Consider the following 27518-nt stretch of genomic DNA (forward strand, 5'->3'; position numbering starts at 1 on the left):
TTTTGTTTTTTAATTTGTAGTGTCTTTTCTGGTCCACTAGATGGCACTGTAGTTCGTCGACTGTTGTGTTGTAATAATGTGCGTTTAATTTCTTTGTTTTTCTACTGTCGGAAATGCGTCTGACCGGAAAAAGGGTTCCTAGCGAAGATTCAGTTAAAGACGCTGTCAAAAGGTTCCAATTTTTGTGTTGAAGTGGCCATGTATGAGCAAACTAATTTTGGAAAAGGTTTTTTAGCAACCTCCGAGAGGCATAAGGTCAGTTTAATGTTTTGCACATACACTGTAAACGTATAATTGTATGCAGCAGCAAGTTATGTCTTATTTTCTCTCATCTATTGGTTGTGTAAGCGGTATACAAACGGATGTTTGCGTTGTTTATGTTCTCTACCCTTTGGTTCTCACGTCGGTTTACGGACTTTTGGAGCTGTTTTTTTTTTTTTTTTTTTTTTTTTTTTTTGTGAAACGGTATTAAATACCGAAGCCGCCAGTCGAGTCCCTTGTCATTCATTCGGAGGAATGCTACACATGTGGTTCACTCTAATTTGTTTTATTTTCTACAGCTACATGCTTTTAGACTGAGCATCCCAGCAGCAGTTTAGGGTTCAGCGTCTTGCCCAAGGGCACTGCAACATGGGGACATCTGGAGTCTGGAATCCAACCAGCGGTTCTTCTGTCATTGGTCACCAACTTTCCCCACTGAACCACAGCTGCACTAAAACAGTGGAGATGATGTGGTAACTCAGCACACATGCAGAGTCTAGTTTTCCTGTGTGGGAAAAAATGTGTTTCACAAATAAAATGTTCTGTTTCCCTCCATACTAAGTTACAAAACCGATACTCCAATACTCCTTCTTTGCACACTTTATGATTCTTCGTACCCTGGCTTGTGATCTTTGATATTCAATAAGACTCTGATAATTATGATTCTGATAACACTTTAAATGCCTTATTTCTGGTTTTAATTGCCTCACCCCACTCTTTTGTCCACCATGGCACAACCTTCTTTCTTTGCTTTATTTCAATACTGCCTCCTTCTGTTGGAAGAGATTAGACGCGTTCGGGTGTTTCGTATACTAAAATACTTTGTATACTCCTGGTCACTGTCGCACTTTACTTGCTCATGTGCAAAGCGCTTTGAGACACCTTTGGTCGGACATAGGTAACTTACATGATGATCTCTCACAGGACCTTGGTGTGCCATGGCAGTGGTTGAAAAGCACTGATTTAGATCCTTGAAAAAGTGAGGGGGGGGGGGGGAGTAATGATCCTATGGAGGGAAAATGACAAAACTTCAGAGAAAACTGCAGAGAAGGGATCCTCATTTCTAGATCAGATACACATGCAATATTTCAACAGGTGTCACATAAACAGATCACATTTGTCAATGGTACCTAAAAGGTTTAATAAGTGACAATGCTGCAGGAGTCTTTATGACCAGAACCATGTGGGATCATGAAGACACAGCGCCTTCAGTTTATCCAGAGACAAGGTGGTGGCTAATGATGAGGCTTCTTCTCCACCAGATGGCTTTGTGGCCCAGGACCAGGTCCAGGGCCTTCAAAACTAAGACATTGAGGAGCAGCTATTTCCCAAGAGCAGTGAGCACCATCACCCCTGCAGTGACTAATGATGCACTGCTGTTTTGCATCTTTGAACTGCAAAGTTTATTTTTTTTTTGTTTGTTTGTTTGTTTGTTTATACAGATGGTATTTTTATACTGTGGTTTTTCTGCTTTTTTCGTGTTTATTTTTCTCACGCCGTGTCTCCCCCACTGAAGTTCTCTGGCGCCCCCTAGAGGGAGACGTGCTTCACACTTTGAAAACCGCTGTTAAAACACACTTCTTTTTTTCTTTTCTTTTTTATCAAAAAATATTTTTATTGACAAATGCAGACATACATCCAAAGTAACAAAGATTCCCCACCATAAAAAACAATAAATAAATAAATAAGTTTGCAAAATGCATGAAACAAGAGAATCACAACATCACATATACTGCTTGACAGTGAAAAGCAATAAAATCAATTAATTATTAATGTTCCATTGGGCTTTTTCTTATTTCTGTTAAAGTCAGAGAGGCCAAAAAGCACATCCCTCCAAAACAGCTTTAATCGTTTTTCAGTCTTTCTAGCAATAAAGTTACAAATATCGATCCAAAAGCAGTGCCAAAACAAATGAGTGACTGTTTCTGAGCATTCTCAGAAAAGAAAGTGCATTTCACATCAATGTCTCTTTTGAATCTTTTAACAATATGATCATTAAAAGAATAAAACTTGTGAATTATTTTAAACGTTATTATTATTATTATTATTATTATTATTATTATTATTATTATTATTATTATTATTATGCGGAGGGACAGAGGTACGCGCCGCAGTGCGTGCTCGTTCACGTCGTCCGTTACGCACGCCTCAAGTGGACGTCTCGACTGCGTCATTTGCGCGCGCCTCGCTCGCTCCCGATGCACCTCTCGTCTTTTCCCGACACACTAAAGATAGATGTTTCGATTTCAGGTGAGTATTGTCTCCACAGGAAACCTCTGTGTGCTCTTTCCTCACAAAATAACACACAAAGAGGACCAATAAGTCCACTGTGATATTTTTTTCCCCAAAGGTGTGGCCTTGTTTGGTTCGCCGAACGCGGTGTATTGTTTATGCGACAGCCACATTGAGTGTTGGCTTGGCGGCCTGTAGCAGCGGCGGCAGCCCGCTGCCTGCTGACATTAGCCGGAGCGAACATGGCTTCTTCTCCCTCTCCTCCTCCTCCTCCTCTTGCGGCCCTGTGCTTTATTGTTTCGCAAATTCATCGGGGGTGTGAAAGGCCAGCGTTCGGTCGTTGCAATTGACTGCTTCTCTTGACTGAGTGGCGCCTGGCTGTTGTCGGTGCAGCGGTTTTTCATCGACGTGGGTCCTGTGTGATGTAACGTCAGCGTTAGCATTGAGGCTAACTAACCGCTTCCTTGAGCTATCTGGCGTCACAGGGCGCTACAATACCCGCGTTGCGGTTATTATATGTCCAGCTTGAATTGGAATTGGTTCGATAAAGTCGTATTGTGTAGGCCAGGGGTTCGGAGTGATATCTGTATTTATATGTACATCATACTTTGACCTCTGCAGCGCATGGTCTCGAATCGGTTCTTTCAGTACGAACACGTTTTCATCCCCTCTGTGAAAGAGGACTTTGAGTTTTGTAGATGTATTACGAGAAGATATTTTTGTAGATATTAAAAGGCAGTTGTACATTAACAAAGTTAGCAAAGCAGGGCTACTTTTTTTTTTCCATCAACTTCCAAACAATGATTTTCATAGACACAATGCTATTTTTGCGATCCCAAACCGAATTGATGGCATCGTATATGGAATTATCCATAACGAATCTGACATTTGTCTTAAAATAGAATGGACGTATTGTCTATTCAGTTTTGTTCGACTCGTGTTTTTTTTTTTTTTTTTTTTTTTTTTAATTATTAGTATTATTATTATTATATGCATCTTCAAGACCGTTATCGATTTGTCGTGATGAAACGCAGCACTGCCTGCACCAACACGAGGCTCCCCGTAATTTGACCTCAGTCACTTTGATGCAACATATGGAGTATTTTCTCCATACTACTGCAGTTATCCCAACCTGGACCTGGAACTTGGATTTCATTTGCCCATCTGTAGTCGCACTCCCTGTCTCTCTTTATGTTAAATATCATTTTTACTCATGCTGTCGCTGAACAGGAGAAACCAACTGTCAATATTCTGCACAAATTGTGTTTAATCTAAGGCCTAAATTTAGTGTTAATCTCATCATTAAACTAGACAGGTACTGGGCCTGTATGCAACATGACTTTGTCTTCATCTTTAGTAGGTACTTTAGTTGTAAGATTCCTTTTCTCCTGTTGACTCCTTCACCTTGTCACCTCTCCTTTGCTGCGGTTGTTTTTTTCCCCCCTCTGCAGTCCCTGGATGAAGACTGCACCTTGGAGGAGGAAGATGATGGGCTGATTGAAGAGGAGGATGCAATTGATCAGTTCAATGATGACACCTTTGGAGCTGGGGCAATTGGTAAGGAAACTGTGAATTAGTGAGTAACCCTGACTTTGTTGTGCTGTTCAGCCATATTGACTGAACACGATCAAAATGTTCAGATCAAAACTCAGCAGAACGCCACGCGGTAAAATGAATTATTGAAGTAAAAAGTATTCTGTCTGAACACCCTCGTGTCCAATTAGCAGTTCAAATAATATTCATATAACATTACAATATGTAAAATATCGTTTCACCACATTGATATATGGTAGTCATAGTCGTGGAGTATAGTTAACTTGAATGATTTATTCTAGCGGCTTACTTTTAGAAAAAAAATGAATGAATTTGCATAATTACAGCAACAACGTAGTGCAAAGAGAAGTAAAAAATTGTATTAATAATAATAAAGAAACGAAAAATTTATAGAGCAAGGAAAGAAAAACAAGATATTTATATCTTATGTAACAGTTGGATTATTGTTTTGTTTTGTTTGTTTGGTTTTTTTTTTGGGGGGGGGGGACTTTTTAGGAGTATTCAAGCTAAAATCACAGTTTCTGCTTTTTAACAACATTGTTGTCTGAACATCAAGTTCTGTTTGACTCCCCCCCCCCCCCCCCCAGATGATGACTGGCAGGAGGAGCACAAACGACTGGCGGAGCTGGATGGGAGGGGGGATGGGTTAGGAGGAGGGGGCCTGCCTCTGGGAGGAGCAGCCATGGGAGCAGAATCAGACCTGGGGGGAGCGGGGAACTCCTCCGCCAGGCAGGTCCCTCCGTCCTCCGTCCACCTCCCACCTCAGTCCACCATCCCGCCTCTCAAGTTCTCCTCATCGTCCTTGGGGCTGCCTCCATCAGGTACGAGGTGCTTTTTAAAATCTCCACTGCTTTACCTGCTCTGTGTTCCAACCGTGGCAACGTTTTTGATCACTCAGGTCCAGGGTCACACGTGAGTCTTTGACCAGCTGATGAATTAGTCGCTTAAGTTTATTTTATTTTATAAATCAATTTAAATACAAACACAAATAGCATTCGATCAGTGTACATTTGTAACAGTGGGACTCCCCAGAAGCTCTACAGAATGTATGATGTATTATATATGTATTATGAACAGGGGCCCAGACACCACACAACAACCATAGATCGCAAATCAATTCCTCAGTTCCACCCAACCCAACCTAAAACTTCCTCAGATTCCCCAGATACAAAGACACTCACACATACACGAACGCATCAGATCCCGGTGCATGAAAATACACACATGGATGCATGCATACACTGAACAGAGAAGTTCGTCATTTTAAATCTTTAACTGTTATCAGTAGTTTGAGAATAAGACATGATTTAATAACATCAGACCTAATTCAACAACAATTCTTGCTTAAACCTCTTTCAAAGACAGACAGAGACGTCGACTCCTTCATACTGCTGTCAATCTCAGTCCAGGTTTTTGGACCATGGTTTCACATTTAAACTAACACATCTCACTTTCCTTTTCCTTCCCTTTAAAAGTTGTTTTCCCCTTGTGTTGCGTTCAAGGGTGGGAAAAGAAATCGGGATGAGATGGTTGAGTCTGTCATTGAGTCTAAATACTAAATTATACATTAAACGGGCATTATGAAAAATGTTACACTCTGTAAGCTTCAGAAGTGTCTGACCATTAAAAGTGAGTATCAGAGGGCGCATTGACAGGACTCCGAGAACTTTAACTGAAGCCAATGGCAAATCTTCTTTCAGATGCTGAAGACCAAGGGAGGGAGGGGGACTTGGCTGAGTCCCTGGCCAGACTCATCCTGGAGGCCGACCCGGCCATCGCTGGGGTGGGGGCGGCCGAGCGACCCGCTCCGCCCCCCACTTCTGCAGGACCGACTCTGTCGGCCCTGCAGGGGCTGGACCGAGCCAGGGTGCCGCCGCAAACCTCCTCCATCCCTCATCCAAGTCAACTGCACCAGCCCCCCCATCACCACCAGCACCAGCTGCCTGCTGGACCTTCCACCTCCGGTCAGAACCAACTCTACGAATCCCCTCGGGGCAAGAAATGCAGCGTGTTCACTAATTAACACTGTTTTGTTTTCCGTTATGTGGGAAAACCTGCGCGCTGATGATAATACACACACAGAGCCGTTCAGAAGATCAACTATGAAGTTTAATTACCTCACTGCATCTTCTGTAGTTAACTAGAGTAAAGAGAGTGACTTTTCACCTCTGCACACACACACACTTATCACTTTTAAATCTTTTCGCTTTGATGTTGCTTACTCTCATTAGCTAAACTTCATCTTTTAAATGTATTGCAACCATTCATGTTCCCTATTTTATCCGAGTTTAAGCACTTTTTGAATTTTTTTTTTTCAAATTTTTATGCTCTGTGAGCACTTTGAGATCATTTGTTTGATTAAAAGTGCAGTATAAATAAAATGTATTGTTATTGTTATTGTTATTATTATTATTATTATTATTTTTATTATTATTATCATCAGTCACTTTGAATTCATATAATTGATGCACTTGTGTTGTTGTTCCTGACTGTCTGAAGTCCATTTTCTTCTGCTCTGCTTGGCTCCAGCTCTGTCTTCTGGGCCTCCTCCCTCCTCCATGCTCAGCTACCAGCAGCAGCAGCAGCAGCAGCAACAACAGCACCTGCTGCGCAGAGGGACTGCTCCTATGGGCCAGGTTGGATGTTCTATTTATTGCGGAGCTTTTTATCACAATATTGTACAGCTCGTGCTTTTTAGTCAGTCACTGCAGAGATATTTTTATGTTTGATCCCTATGTCAATCTCTCTCTCTTTTAGATGAACTCTCACAGCATCTGGGAGAACAGTATGGGTTTCGGTCCCGTCAGCGTCACCCCTGGTTTGGCAACACACATGGAGGTGAGGGACCCAGTGTGTAGAGCTGATTCAAGCACTTGAAGTGTGTGACCTGCATGAATTGTGCTATTGACATGATTTTGATTTTAGGGCGCTATTGTAAGAAAGTCATCCTTGGACACTTTACATATGGAGCAGACCTTGGCCATAGCCAAGACAAGACTACACCCAGTTGTTCCACTTTTTGGAAATAGTTTGAAATTTCCTCTCTAAAACTCATGTTAAAAAAGAAGGAAACTGGGTGTTTGCTGAAGAGATGTGTTCAGTGTGGATGTTTGTTCCAAGTTCCTAATCACCTCAGTGGCAGTTGGTGCTCTGTGGCACCAAAGGTATTTCATTTCTAAAAGTGATATTATTCAACCAGAAAAAGGACAAAATCTTTCATCATCATCATCATCATCATCATCATCATCATGAACTTTATTTAACCAGGCAGGTCAATTAAGAACAGATTTTTATTTACAATGACGGCCTGACAAGTGACAAGGGCAACTTGAGCGAATGCCGGTTGGATAGGGAGTAAAACACAGCAAAGAAGAAAAAAAAAAACAATTTCTCAACTCATAAAAACACAACAACAAGCAAAGTCATAAAATGACAGCAGCAGCAACACAGACAGGCAGTCAACATGCTGGGAGTCAGTGAGAATGTGCTCTGAAGGCAGGGATGGGAATGAACTGGTCCAGTCTGAGGGGTTTTGAGTCTGCAGACTGAAATGATGCGCGACCGATGGAGTTGGAGGTTTTCAGCATTTTTAATTGGATGTAGAGTGACAAAGGGTGCAACAGGTAATGTAGATAAGGGGGGTGGAAGACCAGGAAGAACCGAGTCAAAATGTGTGAAGTGCTGATGCACGTCTGTCCTGCTGTGTCCGTTCCCCAGGACAGCCCCCTCATGTCCATCATCAAGGAGGTGGGGCTTCCCAAGCGGCCTCCTCAGTCCAGGAGTGACGGGGAAGGACAGGATTTGTCGGAGAGAGTCCCGCCGCCACGCTCATCCTCTCCAGTGATTGGCTCCCCTCCCGTGAGGGCAGTGCCTATTGGAACCCCTCCCAAACAGCCAATGAGCCACGCCCTGAATCATCAGGTGACCAGAAATCGCTTTTGTTATCCACGCGTCGACTGCGATACAGGAGGAAGTTTTCTAGTCGCCTGCGGGTGGGAGCGATTGTTCAAGTCGTTGATGCAAACTTCCTCACTGTGTGTTCAGCAGTGATGGGCAGTAACATGTTTTTCAAATTTGATACTTTATAAACGGCAATTTTTGGGTCGATATTGCGATATCGATATCAATACACTTTTTGGTTTGTAATTTTTTCAATAAATAACACAAGACACACGTGGCCGTTAATATATTTATTACAAAAAATGGAAAACAGTTTTAAAAAAAAATAAACATTTAGTGGCATAAAATTTAAATATAAATCACAAATAAGTATAAAGTGCTATAAAATGAAAAAGATAAATCATGAATAAGCTTACTTGTCAATCAATAGGAAAAATAAGATACTAAAATATCACAAACAGAAACAGAAATAAATATAAATAAGTATAACCTTAAAAAAAAAATGGAATAGAACAAATAGAACATTGTTAGGGGAACAAATACATGCGTGTGCCGACTGGCGAGCTATCGATACAAAGCTTTATTCTGCTTAGCCATCGACGTATCGATAAAATATCGCTATGCACATGCAACCCAACTTGTTTTGTATTTAGTCTTTTAACTGTGTGTGTGTGTGTGTGTGTGTGTGTGTGTGTGTGTGTGTGTGTGTGTGTGTGTGTGTGTGTGTGTGTGTGTGTGTGTGTGTGTGTGTGTGTGTGTGTGTGTGTGTGTGTGTGTGCGTCTGTAGATCCACCACCCCATGGCAGTTCATGTGCGAGCCCCAGTCCAGCACAGATACCCTCCTCCTTTCCCCGAGCGTCTGTCACCAAACACCCTCCTGAATATTGCTGTGAGTGGTTTCCCCCCCGTGTTTCAGATCTTTCCTGATATATAAATAAATATATAAATGATGTTGTTGCTGAAATGAGTTTGATTTGGGAACCTTCGAATCTGTTTGAACTTGTAAAACTTCCAATTCAGAAATTAAGAGTAACTTGATTAAGAAAAGAAAAATGTTTGCCTCCAGTAAGAGAATGATGAAATGTTCAGTGTGGAAATGAGTTCATCCTCAGTTGTGTGCCTTTTTCAGAACTCTCCACTGTGTCGGGGGCCATTTCCTCCTGGAGTCGGTCCCGTCCTCTCCCAGATCCAACGGGCTCAGCTGCTCAATTCTCAGGTTCACAGCACTCGCACGCGCTTATACTCTTTATAATAATTTAGGACTCATTAGTTGTTGTTGTGCATCTTTAGTCTTGGATGCCAGATTTGAAGCAGGATAAATATTGTATTTATGATACTGTATGTAATATAAATATCCTCGGATGAATTCCTTTTGTCACAGTAATTTGCAAAAAACAAAACTAAATCCAAACTCGAAACATGGATGAGCCAAGCTGACAGAAAGCCTCCATCTCTCGTCTTGTCTCTGGTCTCAGGTGGCTGGTTTCCCTCGCGGTGGTCCAGGTCCTCCTCTGTTACAGGGCGGCGGTGGTTTCAGGCCGTTCTTTGGGGGGCCGCCGCCTCCACACGGTCACCGAATGGGCCCGCCCCCTCCCCACGGCCTGGCCAACCACACGCCTTCCATCAGACACAACACCACTCACCTGCACCCTCAGCACCGCCGCATGCTCACCCAGCGCATGCAGAACCGAGGAGGGTAAGGTGGCCCGCTGGGGCTTTTCTCTGCATTGTGCACTGTAGGGGCCACAATGATGAGTCGACGCGGTCGATGAGGTCCACAACATGAATCGAAGCGTCGTGTTATTGTTGTTAATTGCTGAATGAGGACATCACACTACGGCCGTTACATACAGTACTGAGCGCTGAGGGTGGCAGTGTCGCTCGGTGTTGACATCCTGCAAAAAAACAGAAGAAGAAGAAGAAGAACGGCTCCTTTTCTGAAAAGGCTCGAAAACTCCGACCCAAAGTTTCTAAAGTTGAGGAATATTTCATAGAAAATTAAACGGCGAAACATGTTGGGTGCAAACTCTGTGAAGCTCACCCAGCAGTCCTGGGTAGCATTACAGCGACGTGCCGACACCCCAGGAGTTCACCAGAAAAGGTGGAGGAGAGATACTTTGCAGATGTTTTTTAAATAACACGCTTATTTGTTATATGTTATTAATCATCAGCCTGTGATGCAAGTCGCACACACATCACACGTTAGTACCTGCGGTTATGCTGGATTGTAGAACTTCACCTGACGAGACCAAAGGAGCTGAAGGAGGTGTGGAAGGAGGCGTGGAAGGGGGCGTGGCCAGGTCAACCACTGACGTCTTTTTGTCGTCTCCTGCTGTTCAGCGACCGTGGCAGGACCGACTGGCGCAGCCGGGACCCCTACAGCAACCTGATGACGCAGAAAGAGAAGGAGTGGGTCACCAAAATCCAGATGATGCAGCTGCAGAGCACCGACCCCTACCTGGATGATTACTACTACCAGGTGGAGTCGCCGGATCCGTTTTGCCTGCCGTCACTTTGACATTTTGAAGTCTAAGCGTTTATTCGTCTCCCGTGGGACCAGAATTACTATTGCATCATCAGTAGGGTAAAACTAACCTGTCTCACGGTCCCTATTAGTGGACCCGGACAGTCTGCTGCACAAACGGGACATTCCACTCACAGTCACACACGGACAATGACGTGATGAATAGAAATCCTCAGCATCCATCAACCGTCACAACATAAGTTAGAATGCAAAAACGCTCAACAGGGTCACAATGGAAGTGCAGTGCATCGGTGCAAATCCAGCATCACACACAGTGGCTGCTTATGGTCTCCATCCATCCTGTACAATCTGCCCATTAATGGGTTTGACTGACTGAGTGCTTACATAGAAGGACCCTGCTGCGTGTCTCCCTCCAGAGTGACCCTGAGTGAAATGCCAAAAAAAAAAAGTGTTTCCATGACACTTCAGCGATGCACACGTATCCACATCCTCGATATGGATACGTGTGGGGAAAAACCACCTCGTGAGAGTGTCAAAACCTGTCAGTGATACTTGAGAGGTTTTTCCAACTTCAGACGATTCCATGAGCAGTTTTCATTGCCATATTTCGGTTTTACGCAAGTCATCGTCGTCATGGAAACGCAGCGAGTGCAGGTTTCCCAGCAACGTCGTTCTTTCAGTGCCATTCAGAAGCTCTGCTAATCTTTTGATCAACAACTACTGCGTGTTGTTGTTTTGTTCCGGTCTCCACGTGTAGAACTACTACGAGAAGATGGAGAAGCGGCAGGAGCGGGAGCAGGACAGCAGCAAGAAGGAGCACACGACCAAGCTGATCACTCCGCAGGTGGCCAAGGTGGAGCACTCCTACAGACCTGGTAGGTCACTGAAGAGAGCCGCCACCGTGTCCACCGAGCTCCAGGGGCCCTGTGGGGATTCACTGTGTGTCCGTCCGCAGTTCAGTTCGCCGGCTCCCTGGGCAAGCTGACCGTCTCCAGCGTCAACAACCCGCGCAAGATGATCGACGCCGTGGTGACGCCTCGCACCGACGACGAGGTCCGTCAGGCCGCTTTCCTCCTCTGCTCTCCTACACTTCAGAACCTCCACTTGTAGCAAAGTCAAGGTTCTAGACACACGAGGCCCCGAGAGTAACATTGAAAATGTCTCTTTGCTTTGTGTGAACGGTGATGCTTTCCTTTGGGTGTCGATCTGGAACAGGGATTAAACTGCACTGGATTCAAATCCGTTGCCACTGCACCCGTCACAGGTAGGAGGCAGTTTAACGGCCTGTTGCTGTGGCAGGTGCAGTGTGCAGAAGTGTGTTCACCAAATAAATGCAGGAGTGTGCAAGGGAATCAAACCTCTGGAGGATTTGAAGAGCTTTTGATCTGCATCCGTCTGTCAGTCTAACTGTCTGTCTGTCCGTCTGACTGATGGACTGACTGTCTGTCTGTCTGTCTGTCTGTCTGACTGACTGACTGTCTGACTCCAGGAGAAGCGAGACAAGCAGGTGTGGAACAGGAGGCGGCAGATCCTTTACACTGTGGAAAAGGTAGGACTGTGGTCGGCCGACCTTTGACCTTTGACACTGACCAGACTGTTGTGCTGACCAAACTCTCCATCCCTCCAGATGTACAGTTTGCTGCTGGAGGTCCAGGACTTTGAGAAGCGTTTTGTCCACACCCCTGAGGAGGACCGCGAGGCTCTGCTGGAGCAGCACAAAGCCAACACAGTGCAGCTGTGCAACTCTCTGCGGGAGAAGGAGTGGGAGGACAGGTGCGTCAGACAGGCTCACTTCAAATTGAAAAAAATAAAAAAGTCATTGTCACCCCCAGTTCATCTTGCTAATCCCCCCCCCCCCCCCCTGCTCTCTCCATGTCCAGAGTGAGCGATGAGCAGTGTGTGATGATCATGTCGGTGCGGAAGGGCAAGCGGCTCGTCGCCAGGCTCCTCCCCCTCCTCCCGTCGCCACAGGCCACCGCCGTTGTCATGGCGATTGCCCGCAACCTCCCGGCCCTGGCCAAGAAGGACAAGCAGGACCAGGTGACAACCCCACCGCCCTGTGGCAGGAGGCAGTGAAGGCCTCTCGCCTGCTGGGGGGGGCGCTCATGTAGGATGTCGGAAGCGCTGAAGGAGTTTAGTTCTTCCTGATCGAGTCTCACACTAATGACTAGATACAATCTATCCTTCCAGATGTGGAAACCAGAGGTGGCAAAAGCAATCGCACTCTGTAGGTCACTAGAAGTATGGATACTTGTATCAGTGCGAGTACTGATTCACCTCCTTTACTTCAGTGAAAGTATGAAAGTACAGGTTCTGAAATGTACTCAAGTAAAAAGTGAAAATGTTTTGTTTTTTTTTTTGCCATTAATGATAACGTTGATAATATTGCAAAAACACTGAGGTTGTGACAGAATTCTCTGCACTGAACTGAGCAGAGTGACCCCACAGCCGAGGCGCTCTGAAACAATCTCCCTCTAAAATGTGATGCACTTTTATTTTTAACCACACAATAGCAGAGTTCAAACAGCTCCACTTCACTCGACAGCACCAAGTTATTGTCAACAGAATTTGTATTTTTAAACACTTTTCAAACAAAAGTAACAAGCATGTTTTTCCTATGGGAGGAGCAGAAAGTACTCACCGGGCCCTCGGTGGCCTCTCTGCCACTGTGTTCAGGTTCTGTGCTGGTTGGTGGAGCCAGTGTCTGCAGTGATCCAGTCACTGTCCAGCTCTGCCCTCACAGACCTGCTGCAGGAGCTGCAGGGGAATGAAGGTCAACTGGCCACAGTGCTGCAAAACAAGGTGCACACACACACACACACACACATTATTATCATTATCGGCCCAGTATTAACATTACTCTGTAAATATCTGCACCCATCACAGTCGGCTTTTCCTCCCATAACAAGAACTCAATGTCATAATGCATGGATTTCGCTAAATATGCTGGAATAAATGCTTTTCAGGTCCTGAAGTGTTTGCCAAGCTTCTTTTTTTTTTTGTTCATCTGCAAATACAAAATTCTTAACAACGCGGTGCAGACGCCCTGATGTTCACCTGCTCTGTGTTGTGTCCAGTTTGGCGTGACACTGCTGTATCTGATCCTGAGTGAAGGGGAGAGGATGCAGAGCTCCGACCCCAACTGCCAACTCATGGATGACAACCGATGGTGAGTCGTTGGAGCCCCTCCCACCTCTCTCTCTCTCCTCGCTCGTCGCTTCCTAAAGCAGCGTTCCTCAGCCGTTTTGGAGCCACGGCACATTTTATGACGTTGAAGTGACTCTAAATATGCTTTTTTATGAAAGGCGGCTGTTTTTTAAGATGATGTAAAAGCAAGCAGGGAGGTAGGTCGACAAAGTACTCTTACAATTTGCAGGCGTTTCCATTGACCGGTGCGAAGCGCATAAGCCGTAATTCTCCTAAAATCTCACCCAACGAGATTTGACGAGAATTCCGTTTTCCGTCTCGTCCAATCGTAACGCGCCATTCTCACTGGTCAGTGAACTGGTCACGTGACCCCGGACGTCACGTCCGCTGACGTGTCGATGCCAAAAAAAAAAGTGTTTCCGTGACACTTTTGTGATATTCCTCTGTATGGATGCGTGTGAACCCCCCACCCCCCTCATGAGAGCCTCAAAACCTTTCAGTCATATTTGAGAGGATTTTCCAAGTGGAGCATTTTTCCATCACCAGTTTATTATTGTCATATTTAGGTTTTGCTCAATCCTAGTGGTCGTGGAAACGCTGCTATCCGGCGGTACACTAAGTGTGCTGCGGCACACTGGTTGAGAAACGCTGTCCTCACGCATCTGTTTCTCTTCCCCCACCCCCCCACCCCCCCCACCCCCCTTCCCCCACATCCCAGGACGGAATTGGTGTTTTCCGTCACGAGGGAGCTGCTCGGCGTTCCCGCGTCATCCCTGTCCCCTCCCCTCTTCACCCCCACCAACCTGCTCTCCCTCCTGTCCCGCTACGTGGACCGGCAGAGGCTGGAGCTGCTGCAGAAGAAACTACAGTGAGTGGCGTTCACAGCCAGCGGTGCGTTGACACAGTGTTGTGCCGGCGGCACTGACGGTGTTTGCCGTGTTGTTTTTTTCAGGATCCCTCCTCTGTCCAGGTAGAAGACAGACGCCCCCACCCCCCCACCCCCACCCTGGTCCCCTCCCAATGCAGACCTTTCTTTTTGTATGTGTGACGCTCCAAGCGAATCCACGGTGGATGATTTTAATCTCAAGTTACACTTTTCTTTTTGTTTGTTTTGTTTTGGGGGTTTTTTGTGTGTGTGTGTGTGTGTGTGTGTGTGTGTGCGTGCGCGCGTGCACGTGTGTGCATGTGTGTGAGACTGACTGTACGAATGATACAAGCAAAATCTGCATTTTTAAATATCTTGTTTACGATTATGCCTGTGATGAACCTTCAAATTAAAAAGTATTTCTATTATATAAAAATGTGGACTTGTGTGATGCCTTTCCCCATTTGCCAGGCCCCGGTCACATGACTAGAAACACGTAAATAAGCACATTCAACAACAAAAAAAATTGAGTAAAATCTTTTTTCTTTATTGAATGTTTACAAAACAAAATTCCATATGTTGTACTACGAGTATACACCTTTATTAATGCATTCTTGAGCTTTTACCAATATAAGAATCATGCAGATGCAGGTCTTACTAATAGCAGAGAAGTATCAGAAATGTTTAAACCCGGATCACAGCTTTGAATGATTCTGCTTGGAAGCAGCAGTAAAGCCCCTGTGCAGGTCTGGGCCTCAGCGTCTGCACTCGATCGCTGTAAGGATCCAGCTGGATCTCAGTTCTCTGCTGTTCTCCGGCTTCCTGTAGACACAAAAAAATAATGTTGGTAAGTTGAAGCAAACGAAGGCAGTGTCACCGTGCTCGTGAGTCACTGGTGTAAACTGCAATAATCTCTGGCACAATAAGTCGAGGAAACAGAGTTATTTTCACAGCGAGCATAAGTCTGAGGTCAAGGGTTGTCCTGAGGCAGATGGACCTTCAAGGAATACCATTCTTAAGATTAACGTTCATCATGTTGGTGGGACCACTGGGCTCTCCGGTGTCTCACCTGTGCACGCCACCTCAATAGTGGTAGAGGATGGCCGTGATTGTACGTGTCCACAGTCGAGCAGCTTCGACTCTGAACCATCGCAGTCGGAGAAGAAAAACCACATGGTTTCGTTTCGGCCAAGGTGGACGTGCTTGGTGACGTCAGCCGAGTGGCAGCCCAGCTGTCTGCAAATCACAGTGGAGTGCCTCGTGTCCCACGCTGGAGAACCTGCAGCCAGCAGTCTCGTCTGGTTGTTTTGGTTTATGTTCACTCTGCCATTGCAGGCAGTGCCACTGGGATCCACTCCGTTGTCCAGCATGACCTCTTCACTCCCTAAAAAGTAGACACGGGTCAGATAGAATAGTGACACACTGGTGTACCGTGAGATAATGTCAGGTGCGCCCTGAGAAATTATCCAGTTTCACTTAATTAATCTAAAAAAAATAAAAAAAACATTCCATTGTGGAGTGACTGTGCTTTAAAACAAATGTGAGCTTATTTTTCTCCCTCAACTCCTCCCAGGATCTGAACTTTGTGCATCTAAACAGGCCCAGGTTTCACGACAGCTGCGTTTCACAAAATGAAAACGATATTTCTAAAATTTCAACAAAGTCCAATAGCTATTTCCAGGTGTTTCCATTTAAGGGTGTGAAGCGCATCAGCTGTAATTCTCCTAAATTTTAAATCAAAAAATTCTCCTCCTCCCATCCAATCGTAACGTGCCATTTTCACGTCATTGGGCCAGGCATGAGAAATGTGCCACGGCTCAAAAAAAAGGTTGAAAAACACTGAGATAGAACGTGGAAAATCTCCGGAGATTGCTGACCGCTCCACCAAGGTACCTGTGATGGAGAGCGAGAGGGTGTGACTCTCGGTGGTGAACTTGTGGTGGAAGGCCAGGTTGTGGTAAAGGCAGCTGTAGGTCCCCTGGGAGGTCTCGGTGGCTTGGGTGTATTCGAAGGAGGCGGCGGAACCGACTGCCGGCAGGGTGCGGCGGTCGGACCGACCCTCGCGAATGACGCTGAATTGACCTCCGTGGTACCATGGCTCCACCGTGCACACGATGGTGAAGCTGTGGCCCCGGGGGACCGTTACCTCCTGGCCATCGCTGTCTCCATTGGTGAGCAGCACGGTGATGTTTGGCCGGGGCAGAACGTCTACAGACGCGCAAGCCGCAGAAGATGGAAAATGGTCAGAAAAGCGGTAGCAGCGCACGAAGGACAGTTTGTGGCCAAAGCCGCGAGATGACCACCAGCAGACTCACTTACACAACCATTCACACGCGCAACATCTCTAACCCTGACCTGTGTGTGTGTGTGTGTGTTTCCCTCTTTTCGTCCGCTTGTTTCTCATCTCTGTCATTCTACACTGGGCTTTTCAGGTCTTCATTGGCCAACAGAGAGCTTACCTTTATTTTCAGTGGACATTAAAATATAATAAGGTCATAAAAAAAAAAAGAAATTGGTATGTGAAGCTCTTGTTGTTTCATTTGGTGTAGAGCATCACATCTCACAACCTCTGTCTGTTGGTGTTGAGCATTTCTCTGTCTTTCTTGTTTTTTTTAAAGAATCAGGCCGGTGGCAACATGTAATGTTGGGAGCGCTGCCCTAGCACGCTTCTAAAATTGCTATTATTAGAAAACGCACCCAATAACTGTTAAACGCAAAAGTTCTTTTTATTTCAAATGTGTTTGGTTTCCACATCATGCAGTGTTTCACCTGTGCAGACCACTTCAACGGTAGAAAGGGAGACCCATTTCCTCAACATCCCGCAGTCTGTCAGCGCCTGCTCGGAGCCGTCGCAAGCAGAAAAAAAGCGCCACACCAGCCACATCTTTGCCGCGTTGTTGACTGCGCGCGTGTGGCTGGCCGCCCAGCTGTCTGCACAGCACCGTCGCCTCCTTCACACTCCACGAACTCCTGGAGCTCACAGGTCTCCACTCCCCTTCGTGCTCCACCTCCAGTCTACCGGCACAGCGGCGGCCCCAGTTCACCAACCTCACGTCGCTGCGGCCTGCCATGCAATTTGAAGTGTTAGAGGACGCACAGGCCGTTGCAATTTACAAGACAGTTCACTTCTTGAGAATACTTGTCAATACTGCCCAACTGGTACCAACAAGGACCCAGTTGGAGGTTTCTCTGGATGCTCATGAGGACAGTCTGGCAGAAGAGAAGGGTCAAGATAGGCCAGGGCATTCACCCTTAGCAAACAGAGGTGGTTATATATTTATATATACCAATATAAACGTGCCTACCGTTAACTCGAAATGATGATGAACTTAAAAAAAAAAAAAAAAAAAACTTGAAAAATAAAAAGGTCTAAGCGGTATGACATCCTCTGTGTTTATTTATTTCTAACTCACAGAGTGAGTGTGAAAGCAAAATGACTGGTTTTGAACAAACTGTCCTACAACCAGTGGCAAGCACTCACCAGGAATTGTCCTTGGATGTGGTTCAGAATTAAAGCTGGATATTTGTATCGACAGGAGAACAACAAACCCAAGTACTGCTAATGCATATCTTTGCTGACAGTCTGGCATTTTGAATTTTGCTTCAAATGTAGATGGCACATCAGTTGAAATGGACTACACTCTTCAAGGGTTGCTCTGCAAATGCAGTTAGACTGCACTATGGACTCTTTTGAGCTTTGTTTGTTTGTTTTACGTTCACACTGAGCAGTCCAAAGCTCATTGCCACAGCACGGTGAATATCTCCAGCCTTGCCTGTATATATTTTCTATTTCTGTTTTTTTTTTTCTTCTTTTAATAATATCGCTTATTGGTTGCTAAGTGGTTATACAACAATTTATTTAAGTTCAACAGTTTTATTTTGAAGGTACAGCAGGAAAAAGAATCTCTCTTCGTCTTCCGCCCAGGATCGTGTGTGTGTGTGTGTGTGTGTGTGTGTGTGTGTTTTAGCATTAGCTTTATGACTGCAATGCGCCTCCCCGGGCAACAGGTGGCTCCGTAGCGCAATGGATAGCGCATTGGACTTCTAGTCAAGTGCTTGAGGAGTAACTCAAAGGTTGTGGGTTCGAGTCCCACCGGAGTCGCTTTTTGTGGGTGCCTTAACGGTCGCAACAGAAATCTCCTGGAAGTGCCGAAAGGACACAAACGCTTCCCGAGACCCCGACAGCAGTGATTGGATGCTGGAAATAGCGAACGGCCTCTTAGTCATCATACCACTCTTACTAAGCGTGAACGTCTGTGTCGATTAACTAGGACAATTATATCTGTCCATAATAGTTAATTTTATTTTATTCATTTATTTATTTATTTAAAGTCATGACGTTAGTATGCACGTTCACAGCAGCGTCTCGTGACAAGACGCAGATCCGTTGCCGGTCCATGTCGGACAGCCGATATGACAACCAGCCACCACCACAAGAGGGCGCCTCAGTCCCAATGCCTCAAGCAGTCTCTGGCGAATCACAAAACGGAGCAGATGATGTGATGTCATTCTACAAAATAAAAGCCGCGCCGAGATGGGAAGACACAGCGGTCAGACCAACAGAGCAGAGCCGAGCAGAGCCGAGCGGAGCCGAGCAGAGCCGAGCGGTCAGCAAGTTACATCTTTGATCATGAGAGCGCTGAGGACGTCAGTCGCCCTTCTGCAGCTGGCGCTGGCACTGGCGGTAAGACTCAGTCCCTCACGCAGTCGCCATCAAACTCTCGCATGAAACTGATCTGTTGACTTTCAGCAGAAAGAAAAACAAAACATGGAATGCAAAAATGTAGCTACTACTGTAATATCTATGTGGAGACATAATATGTGCACTGCACCGTAATCAACACAAGGGAGTGATGACGACAGATTTTGGTGCAACGTTTGTGTCAAAGCCTCTAGCAGATTTAAATAGCTGTTTCAAAAGTTTGGGGTCAAATTTTCGCATGACAACCAGCTTCATGAAATAATCTACAGTGCAGGAAAGTCAGTCAGGGTGTGCTCAACTCATTATGGGATGGCTTTGACACTTGTTGCCCTGAATGTCCAATTGAATTGTGATTTTAGAGAATGAATATCAGGAAACCATCATTAATACAAGTCGAGGTTTTAAAATTGCTTTAAAAAAAAAAAATGGAAACACCTCCAAAACAAAAGTTTGTTTTAATCACACACAGTTGTGTGTGATTAAAACATGCAAGAGTCAATGAGCATCGTGGTTTATGTTTTAGACGCTTTAAAACAGCCTGAAATATAAAACAGCAAAAAAATCCTTTACGCAGAATATTTCCATCACTTGAAATTCTCTCCCAATCAGACATTGAAAATATTTTTGCATTTTCATTAAACACTAAAAGGTTCCCATACTTGTTTTCAGCACATGTTGCCTGATTTTCATGCACTCATAATGATGGCAGAGCATTGGAATCGGAATGTTTTCCTCTGTCCAGGCCCCGGTGCCGTGTGAGAAGAAGGTGGCCGAGCTGGAGAGAGAAATCCAGGACCTGAAGAGCACCATCAGCAGCCAGAACCTGTACATCCAGGAACTTCACAGGACCCAGTCTCAGCAGCTGGAGAACCTCCCCAACTTACATCTGGGTACTGACAACCAATACAGAGGTAGGCCTCTCCTCGGTATTTTTTTTTTTTTTTTTTTTTTTAGCAGGAGGCTAATAAACAACGGGCTAAAGTAGGCCTTTAAACCCTTTCATCTCAAAGGACCGTCTTGCAAATGTTGACAAGAAGATCCTCGCAAATATCTTCCCACTTTGGTTCTTTTCACCTCCAGTTTGACCTTGAACCTCCAGTCCTCCAGTTTGACCTTGAACCTCTAGTTTGACCTTGAACCTCTAGTTTGACCTTCCTCACGCACAGCCGCTGCTGATCAGCGTGGGGCAAAAAAAAAAAAAAAAAAGACAAAAGAATGTTTGAGTTTGACACCCCTGAGTTTGACCGGCCGCCTGCTCTCTGCTCTCTGCTCTCCACGCGCGTCGCCGTCAGACTGCTCGGAGGTGTTCGCCGGCGGCAACGTGGCCGACGGGCTGTACGTGATCCGGCCCGACGGCTCCCCGACCGCCCTCACCGTCTACTGCAACATGAACAGCGGCGCCGGGTGGACCGTCTTCCAGAGGAGGAGGGACGGCAAGGAGAGCTTCGACAGGTGAGTCCGCCGCCTCAAAACCTGGCAACTCAAAAGGCAAAGTGGCCGCGCAATGGCGGAGTGACGGGCGTGGAACCCTGCCTGCGTCCAGAGCCTGGGTGGAGTACAAGCACGGGTTCGGGGACCTCTTCTCGCCCGGAGGAGAATTCTGGCTGGGCAACGACCCTCTGCATTATCTCACCTCGCAAGGTGAGCGTCCCGTCCCGTCCCGTCCCGCCCCCCCCGCCCTGATGATTGCGCACGAGCCGACTATTATGGGATGTGACATGTGCGAGTGTCTGCGTGGCAGGGAACTACGACCTGCGGATCAACATGGAGGACTCTGAGGGGAACCAGCGCTTCGCAGAGTACAAGAACTTCAAAGTGGACGACGAAAAGGTCGCGCGCGTGTGCGTGCGTGTGTGCGTGTGTGTGTGTGTGTGTGTGTGTGCGTGTGTGAGGAGTTCCTTCCCTGCATGACTTTTGAGTTTATCCCAGCAACGATTGGGCATTTATTTTGTTATCTTCCGTGTGAACTAACCTGCTTCCAGGATTGATTGCGTCCACACAGTGAAGGGCGACCAGCGGGCATCCGAGCAGCTGCAGCCGACGGTGACGCTGCTGCTCCTGCGGTGTTGCGTCTGTCGCCTCACTCGCTTGAATCACAGCAAGAAGTCTGCTGTTTAGGCTGCGCAGGGTTTTGTTTTTGCAGAAAAGCAAGCGCGGTGGTCGCGGGTCCGCCACCTGGGGTCCAATACTCGTAATTCCTGCACATCTCCCCGTTTAGTAATAAAAACTGCAGCACTCGGTGCTCCTTCTAACTTCCATTCTGGCCCATTTTGACTTTGTCTTCTTGGGATTCCTGCACATCGAAGCTGAATGCTGCTTTTTCCAGTGGCCTTGACGTTTATTTCGAGGGAAGTGCATTCCAATCACTGGATAAAAAAAAAAAAAAATGAGGATCTCGAAATGACGAGAAAAATCTGGATGCATTTGAAATGCATGGATTTGTATCCATGAAGCATCCTGTGTTGGTTCAACTGCTCCTGCAGAGAGAGAGAGAGAGAGAGAGAGAGAGAGAGAGAGAGAGAGAGAGAGAGAGAGCGCCACATCCAGCACATTGTCAGATGGCTGCACAGTGTTGCCGTACTAATATCATGATGCAAGTATTTCACAGTGTCTCAAACCGAGAAGGTGGTGACAGCAGATTTAACTGCGACAGCGCCACCTCTGGCCACTGATTGGAAAGGATTTTGACGTTTTTCTGGATTTTATCCCATAATTACGAGATCTTTTCTCGCAATTACGAGATCCCGATCTCATAATTACGAGATAAGGTGCCTGCATTTTTTTTTTTTTATTTTTTCTAATCGAGCGAATGCAATGCGCTTGTGTATATTCCTGACGGTTTCACTATCGCCCCCTCAAAGGACCAGTACCAGCTGCATTTGGGAGAATATACCGGGAACGCCGGGAACGCCATGGACGCCTCGGCCGGCCCCCCGCAGGAAGGTCAGGTGTGGGTGGGCCCAGACCTGCGGGAAGGAATCAAGTTCAGCACTTACGACCAGCCCGACGACGGCGAGGCCAACTGCATTCAACACAGCAAGTCCGGCTGGTGGTTCAGCAGGTACAGGTCTGCCCAGTCACATGATGTGACGTGTGGGAGCCAATAATCACCACTGAAACCCACTCACACTCAGCGGAGTCACCCTGTGGAAGAGTCGTAGTGAGGGGATTAAAACCTGCAATAACATATAGAAATTAAAGAGACTGTGTACATTGGAAATAATGATGATGATATGGAGCGGTGCTGTGGCAGTTTTAGTGATGCAGTACTGGACGCTGGTCTTGGTCTCCAGACCACTTCTTAAGGGTCTCAACTGAGGCATTTTAACTGGGTCTGGTCTCGGTCTCGGACTGGACGGACTGGGGGGTGGGGGGGTTTCTGATCCAGACCAGTGGAGACTCAGCCAACACTGTAATAACACGATAATAACGGAAAAGAATCCAGCTGCTGCGGCTGTTTTACGCTCTGTTGGAGACACCCAGGGTGGCACCCTGCCCCCTTATTCCTGGTTAGTTTATTTTTTAATTTTATGAAGCAAAGTTGTTTTTTTTGAAAATAGTTCAAAGCAGCAAAATGTTCAAGAAAATTATTAACAGAAAAGAGAGACGTTGCTGCTCATTTTTTTTCTGTTTTGTTGTTATTTTTCTTTGATGTACAAAGTCTTGGTCTGGTCTGGACTACAACACCAGTCTGGTTTTTGTTTTCGATGGTTTTTGGTTTTTGTTGATTTGGACTAATGCTCCTCTGGACTTAAAATCCCGTAACGTTTTTGCGTGCAAGGTTAATGTGCTATTTTATTTTCTGCCGTAAATATTAAAAGCAGATAGAAAAAAAAGCAGCAGGACTAGAATAATTTTACACAACGTCTTCCCGTTTCCCTTTTGAACAAGGGGTTTATTTACAAAGTGATTTCCATTCTTATTATTTGTTTGCATTTCTTGTTCTTTTCGTTAATCATGTTGATATCTTTGATCTGCCTTGATTCTATTTGATCGTTTCAAACACACGTTCAATAAAATGATTGAGCCAAACTAATAAACCAATAATCCAGATGTTTGCTCTTGCTGCTTCCTCCAGGTGCAACGCCGGCAACCTCAACGGCCACTACCACAACGGGCCGTACCAGGCCATGAGTGATGACGGCGTGGTGTGGTACACCTGGCACGGCTGGCAGTACTCCATCAAGTCGGTGGTGATGATGGTGCGAGCCGCTGACCTCGAGCAGCACCAGCAGCAGCGGCCGCCGGTTCTGGCAAACCCACCCCAGGGGCTGGAGGGCCGAAAGGCGGCGCCGGCGGGCGGAGGACCTTCTCGTGGTTGAGCGGTCTGGACCACGAGGCGCCGCTGCCTTTTTACTGTAGAGAGAGCAGCAAGTGGAGTTCATCAGCGTTTCCAATAAAAGTGTGCCGACGCTGTCCGCATGTCTCAGTGATTTATTATGTGTCCAGAACCAGGTGGAACTTGAGGCTCGTGAGACGTTGAGGTGGACTGACTGCTGGTCCAAAGGTTTGGCCTCGCCGACTCGCTTCTGCATTGCACTCCGTTACAACCGGTCTGATGTAATCACGACCCGGAGTGCTCTGCCGTCATGACGAGTGCAGGGAAATCAGCCAGGGTGTGCTGAACCAGTGTGGGAGCATGTTAGTGTTGTGAATGGAAACCATTTCAGATGTCTCATTAAAAGCCATTGAGAGAATTCAAACAGTGTGAAGTCTAAACCATGATGCTTTGTATCCTCTTTCAGGGTTCCACACACAACTGAGTGTGATTATAACACAAACATTTGTTTGTATTTTTTTGAAGCAGTTTTCAAAGCATCAACTTGCGTCACGACGGCTGCATATTGCACACTAGACGTTCATTCTCTACGATCACGTTCAGTTAGACGTTGAAGGCAACGAGTGTGAAAGCCATCCCATAATGTCTTCAGTGCACCCTGACTGGTCTTCCTGCACTAAGTTTCTTAGAGCCTTCCGCCAGCTTACCTCAGGACGAGTTCAATGCAGGAGTGAGTCTAGTGAGGCCAAAGCCTTGAACAGTGGCCGAGGTTCGCAGGGGACAAAGTATGAAAGGTTTGCGGGTTTTTCATGTGAGAAAGACGGCGTCTCAGCAGGCAGCTTTAACTCTTCTTTATTTGGGCACAAGGTGTCTTAAGAGGATATGTGACTGGTGGGGGGGTGGGGGCAGGGGGAAGAGGGGTGTGGGTGAGACAAGGCAAGATGAGGAGGGTGGGACAAACGGCGTCAGGCCAACACCATCATCCCCAAGAAACATTACTGCATATTTGGTTGAGAGGTGTCGCAGCGTCTCTCTGAGCCGGAGGGGTCTTTACATTCCACGTAGTGACATTAAGGTTGCGAGGGAGTCGCGCACAGGGACACACACACACACATCCATCAGTTCAAAGCTTCACACTCGTCTCCCCCCCCCCACTTGGCCCGCAGACGGGCCCGACCGACCGACCGACCGACCGACTGACCGACCGACCGACCGGGTTCCGGAGCCGGTCGGCTGATTGAGCGTCGCTCTTTGGGACAAAAAATATCCATCCTCCTTAAAAAAACAAAGGAAGAGAAATCCTCCAGCACACACCTGCGGTGCAGCAAACCCAAACAGTTTCTGTAGGAGTCTTTTTTTCCCCCGCCTCCTTTTCTCATCGACTCCTTTAACAAAAACAAGATATATATATATATAAAAAAAAAAGAACAGGACGCACCAAACTCAAACTGTACAACACAATCCAGGAGAAACGGGAAGTCATAACCAAAGAGGGGTTCTATGTACAGACCCTGAGGTGTGCCTGTTGTTTAGCTTTTCTTCGGGAAAAAAGAAGAAAAGTTTACTGGAGAAGCCGGAGAGCGAGGACGCTCCCACGCTCCGCAAGTGCATCTGTGCCAACACAACGTCTTTGTTTTTTGTTTTCCTCTCAAAATAAAAAATAAAATAAAATTCTCGTTGAATTTTCCCAACGTTTGTTTCTTTACAGTGGCCGTCCAACGACGTGGACTCTCGTGCGAGTCTTTTCCTCGACGCTTGAAACAGCGTCGCCGTGTTGTTTCCCAGCTTCGAGGGGCGCGACTGAGGGAGCGATGGCGGCGCCCGCTATCTGGGCGATAGCGGCGCGGCGGCGGGGAAGGAGGCGGAGTTGCGCGGCGAGCCGAAGGGCGAGGTGGGCGAGACGCGGCGGGGGCTGGCCAGCAGGTCGCCGTTGTGCAGCTTCCACAGCAGCTCCTCGTTCTCCATGGACAGACGCTTGTTGACCTTTGACTCCTTCTGGAGGGTTTGCTGCAGCTTGGCTTGCTCCGTGGACAGTTGCCTGCAGGGGGAGACAGAGAGCGGTTAGTGGTGGGGCCGAGACAAACCGAGGCTTTCCAGACAAGTCGAAAAATAAAATGGAACTTTGGAAAACTCCACGTGAGAGTCATTCATCTGTATTCACACTGTGTATTTAAATAAAAGTATGGATACTTGTTAAAAAAAAAAAAAAAAAAAAATACTGGTAAAAGTACTGGTTCAACTCCATTGCTCAAGTAAAAGTCAGAAAGTACAGGTTTGGTCAGGGACTTCAGTAAAAAGTAAAAATGACTCTTTTTTTTTTGCCATTAATGCAACAATACATTTGTACATAATTTTGCAAATATTAAAAAGTTAAGGAATAATCTGGACTGAACTAATCAGAGGTCAGAGGTCAGATCTTGATGAGCATCATTTTTTAACAGCTTTGCTCCTCTCAATGTTATAGTTTTTTTTTCCTTTCAACTGCAGAACAACCAATCAGTATTCAGTGATTCACTTCTGGCCAGTCAGCCATTATTGGATTGTTAACATCCAATAATGGCTGACTGGCCAGAACTGATAATAATAAAAATAAAAATAATAATAATAATAATGATAATAATGATAACCAATGCTATTTACTGAATTTGCCTCTGCACTGAAAACGTACTGAACAGTGACTCCAAGGCCAGCGTACTCTAAAATAATCTCCCTCTAAAATATCATCCACTTTTATATTGCATTACACACCAGCATGGTTCAAGTGACTCCAAAGAACTATAACAACAAGTGAATTACTTTATAAAAAAGAAAAAAGACAAAAAGAAAGGCATCTTTGAGACACTTTTAAACACAAAAGTGACCAGCATGTTTTTCCAATGTGAGAAGTAGAGTGTACAGATATTGGTGTACGGGAGTGTAGGGAGTACAAGTTGTCAAAAATAGAAACCCTCGAGTCAAGTACGAATACCTGACAAATCTACTGAGGCACAGTAATGAAGCAGCGGTGCTTTGCTCCTCCCCAGCTGTGCCTTGCAGGGCGGCAGTGCTACACACCTGGACAGAGCAGCGTGCTTGTCCATCCTGGCCTTGTAGTCCTCGTTCTCCTGCTGGACCTTATTCAGACACTCCTCCAGCTTGACGTTGGTCTCCACCTGCGGCAGCAGAGTGCAGGACAACAGTCACTGAGCTGATGGTCACTGTTCATCCCGTCCACGTCGCTTCCACACCAGGTCGCTTCCAGTGTTGCCACTCACCAGTTTGTCCATCTCCATGAGCTTCTTCTCCTTCTGGTGCAGCTGGTTGGTCTTGATCTCTAGCACCACCTTCAGGCTTTCCAGCTCCTGCTCCAGGTACAGTGTGTGAGAGTCCTTCTGCGCGCACAATAAGCAAAGCGCGTTATTCCCAGTTAGTGTTGACTCTCTCCCGCCAGCAGGGGGAGCTCATCCTGCACGCATCGAGACCGTCGGAGCTGATAACCATAATGTCAGTGAAATGTCATGCAAAGTGTCATGACAAACATGTGTTAAGATGTGGAGAAGAAGAAGAAGAAGAAGAAGAAGAAGAAGAAGAAGAAGAAGAAATAGAGAAAAAGAAGAAGAAGACCTTTATTGATCCCACGGTGGGGAAATTTGCATAATTAAAGCAGCAAAAAGAAAAAGCTAAAGTGCAAAAAGATCAAGAAATATATTAACTAAGGATATACACAAAAATAAAAATATTTGTATTTTAAATATTTAAATATTTAAATATTAGATCATCATCTTACCAGACTTTTGTCAAGTATTTGCTTCCTCCTCTCCTCCTCGGCTTTCAGCTTCTCATTCAGAGCTTCCTTCTCTGCTGACAACTCAGAGACTTTGTCCTGAGGAGTAGGAGGAAGAGGAAGAGGAAGAGGAGGAGAAAGAGGAGGGGGAGAGTGTCTTGAGTCAAAGGGAGCACTTTGTAGGAAAATGCTCTTTAAACATGGTGCAGTCTACATCCCATATATCTTTGATTTTGATTTTAAAGCTGTTAGCAGAGCGACGCCACCAGTCAGAAGTTGGGACACATCTTCTCATTTGATGCTTTTCCTTTCATTGTCAGCACTATTTTA

At 46.0% G+C, this 27518-nt stretch overlaps 4 protein-coding genes and 1 non-coding gene across 6 annotated transcripts in view; 3 read left to right on the plus strand and 2 right to left on the minus strand.

Annotated features, from left to right (window-relative positions):
* Positions 1–2381: 2381 nt before the first annotated feature.
* patl1 (PAT1 homolog 1, processing body mRNA decay factor) lies at positions 2382–14880 on the plus strand. Its single transcript, XM_076014420.1, has 20 exons — positions 2382–2511; positions 3945–4050; positions 4635–4868; positions 5748–6011; positions 6577–6683; positions 6805–6885; positions 7765–7968; positions 8735–8836; positions 9077–9163; positions 9423–9643; positions 10288–10426; positions 11190–11307; positions 11388–11485; positions 11922–11981; positions 12060–12205; positions 12313–12472; positions 13109–13234; positions 13510–13601; positions 14298–14447; positions 14532–14880. Exons 1-20 carry the CDS (start codon positions 2497–2499, stop codon positions 14551–14553), a joined length of 2532 nt encoding a protein of 843 aa, XP_075870535.1. The 5' UTR covers positions 2382–2496; the 3' UTR covers positions 14554–14880.
* Positions 14881–15064: 184 nt separating this feature from the next.
* LOC142880781 (uncharacterized) lies at positions 15065–18113 on the minus strand. The gene is made up of 5 exons (XM_076014720.1): positions 17926–18113; positions 17214–17508; positions 16338–16652; positions 15514–15828; positions 15065–15266 (listed from the first exon to the last, which is right to left on the minus strand). The coding sequence occupies exons 2-5, from the start codon at positions 17326–17328 to the stop codon at positions 15241–15243; spliced, it is 771 nt and encodes a 256-aa protein (XP_075870835.1). The 5' UTR covers positions 17329–17508; positions 17926–18113; the 3' UTR covers positions 15065–15240.
* A 341-nt stretch (positions 18114–18454) lies between these two features.
* Positions 18455–18546, plus strand: trnar-ucu (transfer RNA arginine (anticodon UCU)). Its single transcript is given in 2 exon segments — positions 18455–18491; positions 18511–18546. It is a non-coding gene; the product is annotated as a tRNA-Arg (tRNA).
* Positions 18547–18963: 417 nt separating this feature from the next.
* On the plus strand, positions 18964–23495 carry LOC142880703 (fibrinogen-like protein 1). The gene is made up of 7 exons (XM_076014698.1): positions 18964–19128; positions 19889–20057; positions 20439–20598; positions 20690–20787; positions 20888–20976; positions 22008–22207; positions 23225–23495. The coding sequence occupies exons 1-7, from the start codon at positions 18979–18981 to the stop codon at positions 23466–23468; spliced, it is 1110 nt and encodes a 369-aa protein (XP_075870813.1). The 5' UTR covers positions 18964–18978; the 3' UTR covers positions 23469–23495.
* Positions 23496–24789: 1294 nt separating this feature from the next.
* LOC142880437 (uncharacterized) overlaps positions 24790–27518 on the minus strand; it is a 39508-nt gene continuing 36779 nt past the window's right edge. For both annotated transcript variants that reach the window (XM_076014379.1, XM_076014369.1), the window contains exons 14-17: positions 27192–27287; positions 26680–26796; positions 26480–26577; positions 24790–25463 (exon numbers count right to left, since the gene is read on the minus strand). In XM_076014379.1, the coding sequence (XP_075870494.1) occupies positions 25250–25463; positions 26480–26577; positions 26680–26796; positions 27192–27287 (525 nt within the window). In that variant the 3' untranslated portion in view covers positions 24790–25249. The remainder of the gene's footprint in view (positions 25464–26479; positions 26578–26679; positions 26797–27191; positions 27288–27518) is intronic.

This window comes from Nelusetta ayraudi, unplaced genomic scaffold (genome assembly GCF_046127955.1).
Source record: "Nelusetta ayraudi isolate G7.1 ecotype Tasmania unplaced genomic scaffold, CSIRO-AGI_Nayr_v1 ptg000006l, whole genome shotgun sequence".
NCBI classification, from domain to species: Eukaryota; Metazoa; Chordata; class Actinopteri; order Tetraodontiformes; family Monacanthidae; genus Nelusetta; species Nelusetta ayraudi.

Coding starts and splice junctions, on each gene's coding strand:
- patl1 (XM_076014420.1), top strand. Junction 6,012..6,576: donor TGCTGGACCTTCCACCTCCG/GTCAGAACCAAC, acceptor GCTTGGCTCCAG/CTCTGTCTTCTGGGCCTCCT. Junction 13,235..13,509: donor CCACAGTGCTGCAAAACAAG/GTGCACACACAC, acceptor TGTTGTGTCCAG/TTTGGCGTGACACTGCTGTA.
- LOC142880781 (XM_076014720.1), bottom strand. CDS start 17,328: ATGTGGCTGGTGTGGCGCTTTTTTTCTGCTTGCGACGGCTCCGAGCAG. Junction 16,653..17,213: donor CGTTGAAGTGGTCTGCACAG/GTGAAACACTGC, acceptor GCGCGTCTGTAG/ACGTTCTGCCCCGGCCAAAC. Junction 15,829..16,337: donor CCTCTCGCTCTCCATCACAG/GTACCTTGGTGG, acceptor TCTACTTTTTAG/GGAGTGAAGAGGTCATGCTG.
- LOC142880703 (XM_076014698.1), top strand. CDS start 18,979: ATGGGAAGACACAGCGGTCAGACCAACAGAGCAGAGCCGAGCAGAGCC. Junction 19,129..19,888: donor AGCTGGCGCTGGCACTGGCG/GTAAGACTCAGT, acceptor TCCTCTGTCCAG/GCCCCGGTGCCGTGTGAGAA. Junction 20,977..22,007: donor TCAAAGTGGACGACGAAAAG/GTCGCGCGCGTG, acceptor GCCCCCTCAAAG/GACCAGTACCAGCTGCATTT.